Source organism: Cenococcum geophilum (assembly GCF_001692895.1).
Source record: "Cenococcum geophilum 1.58 unplaced genomic scaffold K441scaffold_21, whole genome shotgun sequence".
NCBI lineage: Eukaryota > Fungi > Ascomycota > Dothideomycetes > Gloniales > Gloniaceae > Cenococcum > Cenococcum geophilum.
Genome location: NW_027137579.1, coordinates 268,063 through 276,810, shown reverse-complemented (window position 1 = coordinate 276,810; position 8,748 = coordinate 268,063). Strand labels below are relative to the sequence as shown.

At 46.2% G+C, this 8,748-nt stretch overlaps 1 protein-coding gene across 1 annotated transcript; it reads left to right on the top strand.

Moving 5' to 3' along the window:
- Positions 1 to 258: 258 nt before the first annotated feature.
- K441DRAFT_111595 (uncharacterized protein) lies at positions 259 to 1,009 on the top strand (the record flags this gene model as incomplete). Its single annotated transcript, XM_067639965.1, has 1 exon — positions 259 to 1,009. A coding segment is annotated over exon 1 (393 nt), but the record flags the coding sequence as incomplete, so codon positions are not given.
- Positions 1,010 to 8,748: the final 7,739 nt, after the last annotated feature.

Here is an 8,748-nt window from a genome sequence, read left to right as displayed (position 1 = left end):
CCAAAACAGATGGACGTACCGAGACCCGGTGGCAGTAGATGATGAAGATTCCGTGCTCTCCCAGGAAGACCCCCCCTCAGGCGTCAAGAAGCTCTTCGTTAGGGACATAGCTATATAAGTAGACCAGCTAAAGCATGCACCTGTCAAAGTACCACTAGGACAGCTATCTGGGACACCCTCTGTCAAGACCGCGGCCATGCAAGCAGACCTACCGCAGCGCTCACCCGTGACCCCTAGGACCGGTGACTCTCAGCAGACGAAGGATATAAACCGTAAGGACCACTTGCAAGCTCCCAAGGAAGCTCTAGATGCACGCAACCAGCAGTCAACGGCTCAAGACAAGATCTACGTCATAGCCCAGCCTATGCCAGCCCCAGGAACTGTTGGGACTCCTTACTTTGCAGGGCAGAACGTGTCGCAGTTTATCGAACAGTACGAACGGCTGTGCACCCGACATCACGCGACAGGTAAGGAGAAGCACCAGGGCCTTCCGGAGTACTGCAATTACTGGATAGGGATGTGGATCCGAAGCTTGCCTAAATTTACAGCTGGTAACTAGACGGAGCTTGTAAGAAAGCTTAGGGCTGAATATCAAGCGGACGACTACTACCGACGCATGGAGACAAGAGACTTTGTGGAAGCTTTCGTTCGAAAGTCAGCGGAGCAGCCAGGAGATCTGCGTCACTATATGCAAGATTTCACTAGTATCTCAGCTAAAGCAATAGCCGCAGGAAACCTTACTGAGCAAGAGAAGGGGTGGTGGTTTATGCGAGGACTCCCCATTAAATACCGCAGGCACGCAATGGAGAAGACAGGGGCCGTAGCAGACGAGTCCAGTACCCTTGTGTTTGAAGAACTAAAGGAGGCCGTAGAGTCGAGAATAATGGCTATAGAGGGTGCGGAGCGAATGGATATACTTTCAGAAGATGTCCAGAATGTCCAGCTTATACAAGAGCTACGGCAGCAAAGGAATGAGCTTGACTACCGAGGGTTACCTACCACGTATCAGGCTACAGTTCAAAGCCCAGCACAAGGATACGAAGACTGGCGGAACAGCACCCGAGCTCCCTTTATTCCGCAAAGCTATCGACCTCAGCGAGATTCCCAATATCCGCAAGACTCCCAATATCCGCAAGATTCTACTGCCTTTGGACGGCCGCAGTGGGACGCGTGGGGTCAGCAAGGCACGCGAAGACAAGGCCAACAGACCTGCTCTGGATGCGGAGGAAGTCACCGTTTCACCAAGCACGAGTGTTAAGGCTTAAAGGATCTTATTCAGCAAGGACTTGTACATCTGTCTAACCAAGAAAGACTAGTAGCTGGGACGCACGAATAACCTGGACCTGAACTTCCGTGGCTCGGCAATAAAGGACGATTAAAGGGTATTAAGAACTGGCTCCGTACGTACCGAGGAACAGACCTAGGTAGGCCAAAGGAAAAACAGACATAGCAACGGGCCCCTATAGTACAAACGGATTTTACTGCTTTCCATAACGGAGTAGTGCTAAAGAACAGTGACAAAATACGTCCGAACTGGGAGGACTACTATCAAGTATGGCCCACAGACTCAGTAGTAACGCCCAGCCAGCAACGTCCGCAGGCTCGCCCGACCCTTAGAGACAGCCGAACAACCAGGACAACCGTTGAGCCGCAAGCTCCGCAGCAGGTGGCGCAGGCTCCGCCGTAGGAGAAGAATGTACGACCAGGAGATTACGTCCAGATTAGGTTACGGCCTACGGATAAGACAGCTGAAACGAGGAAGGAGAATGAATCGTTCGACCCTTGGAGACGATCTTGGAGACGGACGCTTAACCAGCAGGCTCCGCAGCAGGCTCCGCAGCAGGTATAGGATGTTTGACTAAGGGACAGTCAAGTTCTAAGGTGGGGGAGGGGACGTAGGTGACGGCCGTAAAAAGATTTTTATTTGTCTGCTTAATTACTGTATTTCCTAAAGCTCCTTTCTTATTTACTTTCTTAGTCAAGACGCGTCAGTCGCGACGACCTGCTGCAAAGATGTCAGCTCAGCTCACCGCCTGTCACCGAGCCAATAGCGATTTTCCATGCCCGGCACGGAAAATCCTGATTGGTCCATTCAGCAGTAAAGCCGGCAAAACTCTACACCGCCCCTAGAAATGCGCCAGCTGCACGATAAGAACGGCACCGAGAGCCTTAATTGATTGCACGGATACAGAGCCGATTGTACGATGCAGAGCCAGACGCAGAGCCTTGATCGAACGACCGCACGGAAACCTTGATCAGTCAAATGACTGCGCAGAAGCCGCGACTAGTCGAGGGAACGAATCAAGCCAGAGCCTCGATACCAGCACGTCACGTCACTGAATCAAATCAGTCGAATGTCGTCAAATTAGAGCCTTCGACCGGGCCGACCTTATTCCTTAATCGAACGACGACTGATTGCAGCACGACTGCCATTGCCATCCGAATTCAGTACTGCGCCAGCTGCACAACGAGAACGGACACCGCGGCAAGGAAGAGACCTGTACAAAGGCAGTAGCATGATATTAGAAAACAAGCAGCATACGAAGAGACACTGCTAAAGATGCCTTGCAAGAGATCGTACATAGGGCACAGCTGACCACGATAAACCCAAGCCATCCTCATGCGACTGAAGACAGGACCGAGCCGTATCTGGCTAAGCTAGTAAAGGGCCTTGTCAAGGATTACAAGGGGAACAGGAATTGGACGTACAGGAACCAGCGCTTTTCCTTGGAGGTTGTCTGACGAAGGGCTGTATTGTGGACATAAGGCCAAGGGATATGCGACGGAGGTAGTCACAACAGCCGAGAAGCTGCCACCGGATGGTTTCGAAGGACGACTCAGACGAAGCATAGAGTCAGCAGGACAGCGACAAAGAGACCAGAAGCAGAAGACAATCCTAAGAGGGTTCTTAAGCCGGAAGAAGATCAAGGATACGCGAGTGTACTGCCAGCAGCGGGAACAAAGAGGCAGCCGCAAAAGCCTAAGGATGCACCGAAGAAGCTAAGAGCAAGGACGGTTCAGAAAAGGAAGAAAGCAGCTGTCAAGGACGTCCTATAAAAGCGCTAGGCCTGTTATAGTGGTTCAGAGGAAGCTACCGTTAGTGCTTGTAAAGAAGGAAGTCTTAAGACAGGTCTCTGGATTGGACGTCTAGTGGACACTGAGAGCCCTGATTATACGATGCGAAGCCTTGATCGATTGCATGGATGCAGAGCTTTGACAGAACGACTGCACAGCCAGAGTCTTGATCGATTGTCCGCAGATGCAGAGCCTACGGATGCAGAACCCAGGTCGTACGTGCAGCAGAAGACACCTTGAGTCAAGCCAGAGCCTCAGTCAAATCCTGATCAGTCGAACGCCGCCTGTACAAGTCAAGTCGTTAGATTAGAGCCTTCAGTCGGGCCGACCTAATACCCTATTTGAACGTCAGTTAATCGTACGGTCACAGTCAAATCGAATCAGTCACCCGTCGCTGTTAGACGTCTTCAATCAGCAGTCAAAGCAGACAGACAGGCACTAGGCCTAACCAGGAAATCAGTATACGGCCGACAGCGTCAGAAACACGGCCAATCAGCGTCTTGGAGCCTCTGCGAGGGCCTCTCCCTTTGACCCCCCTTATCGATCGATTGCCGCTCGTCTCGACGCTCACGGATTGGTTAACGAGAATGATCTTTCCTGCAGACATAGATACGGAGCTTTACACGGAGTCTCACACGGAGTCGTATACGGAGTCTACGGATATGGAGCATACAGGTGCAGAGCCTTGATTGGACAACAGTACGGCAGCTTGACTGGACGCCTATATATGCGAAGCCTTGATCGAACGGCAGATGCGGAGCCTTGACCGAACGGACGTCTACACAGAAGCTTTGACCAACTGTCTACGGATGCAAAGCCCCAGTCGTACGTGCAGCAGAAGACACCTTGAGTTAAGCCAGGGCCTCATCAAATCTCGATCAGTTGAACGCCGTCTCCGCATTCAAATTAGGACAATCAGAGCCTTCGGCCGGGCCGACTTTCTACCTTAATCGAACGACCAAACGATCAGTTGCAGCACGTCGTCGCCGACCGATTAGATAGTCTTCGGCCAGCAGTCAAGGCAGCCATATACGCATACACGCAGACACGGACGCAGACACGGACGCAGAATATGCAATACAGAGCTGCTGATGCACAGCCAGATGCAAGCCTTGTACGATATAAAGCCACGGATGCAGTGCTAGATGCGGACGTAGAGCTCGACGAATGTAGGACCCGATGCAGAGCCACGGACAGAGCCTTGATGTAGAGCCTGATGCCAAAGCCTCTGCTATCTTGATCGACTGCCCTGCCGCCACCGCTGCTGCTGTCACTATTCCGCTCAGCTATTTCGTCCTTACTATCTCGACCGACTACTCTATCTCTACTATTCTAGATCTATACCACCGCTAGATCTATTTTACTACTAGATCTACTAGATCTACTATGTCGTCCAGCTATTCCGACTATTCTACTGTTGCTCTACCGACCGCCGTACCCTACCGTTTTGATTGCCCCGCCGCCGCTATTCCGAATAGCCGCCTCCGACCAACTGCTACCGACCACTACCATTAGCCGTTCTGTTACTGCTGCTACTGCTACTGCTACTGCTACTATTCTAACTATTCTGATTGTTCTACCGCTACCGTCCTAACCGACTGCTACTAACCAACTGCTACCGACCGACTGCCATCGACTGTCTGCCGCTACCGAGATTTCTACTACTAAAAGTTCTGCCTTACTAACTGTTACCGAGTTCTTCCACCGAGTATTCTACCACCGACTGTTCTATTTTATTTTACCGCACTGACTGTCTGCTCTTATTACTGTTTATGCCACTATTACTGTTACTGCCGTTACTACTGCTACTACTACCGTTATTATTTTTGGTTTACTGCTGTCCTAGTTACTGCTAGTAGGAAAATCGGATCTTAGCTATGGGTAACGGAAAGACACCGTAGAACAGTTCTATAGGAAGGCTGAGGATATAGTTGCCTGCGTTTGTTTAGGGATATGCTTTCCTTTGTCTATTCTGCTTTTACTATACTCTCGTTTTGCTATTCTTCTATATTGTAGAACGTTAGGGGACAACGTTCTTGGTGGGGGAGGTATGTGGTGGTGTAGATTGGACGACGCCTAGTATCTTGGCATTTTCCTGTATTTATACAGCCTTCGGCTTCCTTCCTTCCTTCCCTCTATTATATATATACCACGACTCTACCAGTTACCAGAAATACACTCTTTTCTTTCTTTCTTACTGACTGATTATGACTGACTGACTGACCGACCGACCGACCGACCGACCGATAGACAGACAGACAGACTGACTGACAGCACCGTGACTTTCCTATCTTAGAGAGGTCGTACCCTCCCACAGTAGTTTTCGGCCTATTATTTCACAGTTATAGTATATTTAAAGATGGTATTATCAAAGCTGCTAACTTAATCAGCTGTTATAACTGGAGCACCCTATATTAGTAGCAATATCTCTAAAATTTCTACACTCTTTATATTTTACCTACTTACGTCTATTATACTAATTCACTACTATATTTAATTTACACGTGGTTCTCTCTAGGCAATTACTTTATATCTAGCTTAAAGCGGTTTTTTTCTAAAAGACTTATTAGAAATTTCATTTATTTCTTATATTTTACCCAACTTTTACTTTAAAATTCTTCAACTTATTATTAATTTAATTACAGCAGTACCAAGCGCTTTTTTTGGGTAATTCTTATTGTAATCGCGAATGCGCTGTCGCACCCACTAGGTTTAGCGGCCCACCCCAAATTAGGTATAGCACCACCTAGACTACTTAACCCACCCCACGCCGCCGTATAAATAGAGCCCTTTGCCTAACATCCATCCTCTATCCCTTTCTTATACTCTTAACCTTCTTTTTACCCAAAAATCCCATTATAACCTTTGAGCCATTTATCTGGTCGGGACTTAATTTTCGCCAGCCACCGCTCCTCTCTGCCCTCCCCTGCCTCCCTACCTCCCTACCTCTTTTCCCCTCTTTCATCTACCCTTAACTCACCGAGCTAAATTCGCGTTACGACACAATGCCGCCGCCTCATCATCTCCATTCAATCCGTCCGCCATCATCAAACCACTCCCTTAATTCGGCCCCCCCGGGGGGGGCCTTCTTTCCAGGCCCCTTCACGCATTCTAGGCCTCCCATTACAAGAGTTTCTTGCCTCTCTCTTGGTTTTCTTAACTTAACTTTTATTACTAAACTAGGTCACTTAGCTCCCTTTAGTTAACAAGTATCTTATAACAAGGAGCTACCGGCTATTAGCCTATAAAGGCTCTAAGCGCATTTAGCTAGTTACAAAAATACCACAAGCGCTATTGCGTTAATAGCTGAGCACATTACAGCAAGGTATTATTAGGTTAGGCATAGCTGTACTAGGCGTCATCCTTTACAAGCTAGATACTCTTTTTAGTAGCGGTTAAGACGGATTTATAGCGGCCGTGTAAACCTTAGTATTATTACAGCTATTACTGCCACAATAAGGGATAGGCGGGGATCCCTATTACATATAATAAGCTAAGCTATAATATAAAAGACTAGCTAAAAAGCGAGAGTATAAATAACTAGTCCAATAGGACCGAATTCCGGGGGGAAAGGGCGTGCTTACCGCAAGGAAAAAGGGAGAAATCGTTTTAAAGGGGAAGGCAAGAGAAATAGCTCTTAGGATGGCCTGGCTGCCTTCCTTAGGCATTAATAATAACTCTAATAGCATACTATAGACGCCGAGGGGGTACTAGGAAGGGCCTATAATATAACCCTATATATTACTAGTTTCCTACTTAACAATTAGGTAGATATAGATTACTAAAGGAGCTTATAGGCTAAATTAAGGGCCGTAATAGGCAGCTTAGTGGCCTAAAAGCGCCTAATAATAAACCTAGGTTCCTTTATTATCTAATCTACTTACATAATACAATAAGGGGAAGAGTAGTTATATAAGAGGGGATAAGAGAGTTAACGCGCGTATATTACACTAGATCTATTTACTCTACTTAAAGCCGTCTCCGGAAACGCTAAGGATCATATATCTTAAAACAAGAGAAGGTAATTTACAGCGAGATCAAGAGGCAGTAAGGGTTCCGCCTCCCTCTAGCCGCGTTAGTCTAGTTTAGTAGTTAGATAATTGGCAGAGATATAAGAGACAAGGGACTAATATATTAAGGACCTCCTAGCTATAATAGGGGAGATGTAGATCACCTCTAAGTACGCCCTTCGCTAGGCTTATTTTAGGGCAGGTAGAAGGTTATAAAAAGCTAAACACGCCTAGGGGCAGTAGTTTTACGCTTAGCCTTCCCGTATATATAGATAATATTTTCTCCTAATGCCCGCATCTTATAAGGAACGCTTACACAGTAACGCTTTATATATCGTTGTTTACTAAAGAGCTTAAGGCCTTTTATAACCATTTTCAGCTTTACTAAAAGTATACGCAATACTATAACAATATATATCAGCCTTAATAATACTATCTATTAGGCCCCTTTTATAGCAACAGTTAGTAAGCCTATAAGATAGAATCTTTAGCACTAAGGCCTTCCTCCTTCTATGGCCACCTTAGGGAGCCAAACTTTGCCTTAGTGGGACGGTAAAGTATATAACCCTAGATCCGTTATTGCAGGGGAGTCTATAAGTAAGCCGATATTAATCTCTAATAATAATAGTATAGATAATAACGGAGATATAGATAATTCCTAATCTGGCACAACGCCCCCCTAGATTAAAAAGCTAATTTCGCCTACTAAAGCTAAGAACCTAAAACCTAGCAATATAACAAGCAGTGCGGGTATATACTTATATCTTTTTACCCTAGAGCAGGATATTTAATAGTTAGCTAACAATTTCCCTAGCAAGTCCAAGTATAGTATTTAATACTACTAGTAATAACGGCGTTATAGAATTATTCCTTGCTAAAGCGGCGGCACCGGGCTAAGTAACTATACCAAGTATACACATATAAATGTCTGCCCTAGGGCATCTAACAGCTTTCCCACCTTATTCATCTCCCTTACTAGTGCGTCGTTAGAAAGATACGGATCTACCTAATTTTATTAAAAATATGCCGTGCGAAGCCAGCCAGATACCCGTAACTAGCAATATAATATATAGTACACGCCTTTAGGGGACACTTAGGGTATTATTAACAGGAATTAGGATTAAGCTACAGTCCCCTTAGCCCTAACGCGATTTAAGGCTCTCTTTACTATAGCGGCAGGAGGATCTGCGCTAAAAGAGCACGTAATACCTTAATTATGCCGCTGGTAAAGACGCTAACTTAAAAAGCAAAATATACTTAAGTAGCTCTTAAGGGCGGGGGGATTGTCGCTATAAACGCGGAAATAGAAGCGATAATAAGGACTACCGTCCCCTTCCAGTTAAAGATAATAAAGGAAAATAAGATGAGGAAAAAGGTAACGAAGAGGACAATATGCGACTACTAGCACGTAAGCGCGGTAAAATGATCCCTCCCTAGATAAAGCTTAATGCTGCTACTATACGGCGACTTTATTTATTAGAAGGTCGTGTTTTTTAGTTATAGACTGTCTAAATATTAGCCTATGGCAGAACATACTCTTAGTTACGTGGCATTCCTAGCCTACTATCTTTATATACTTTACGCGATAAAGAAAGGCCTAGGGAAAGTATATTTACTAAGTTTAAAGAGTGGCCACTTAATAACGTGTCCCTTAAGCGCGTTA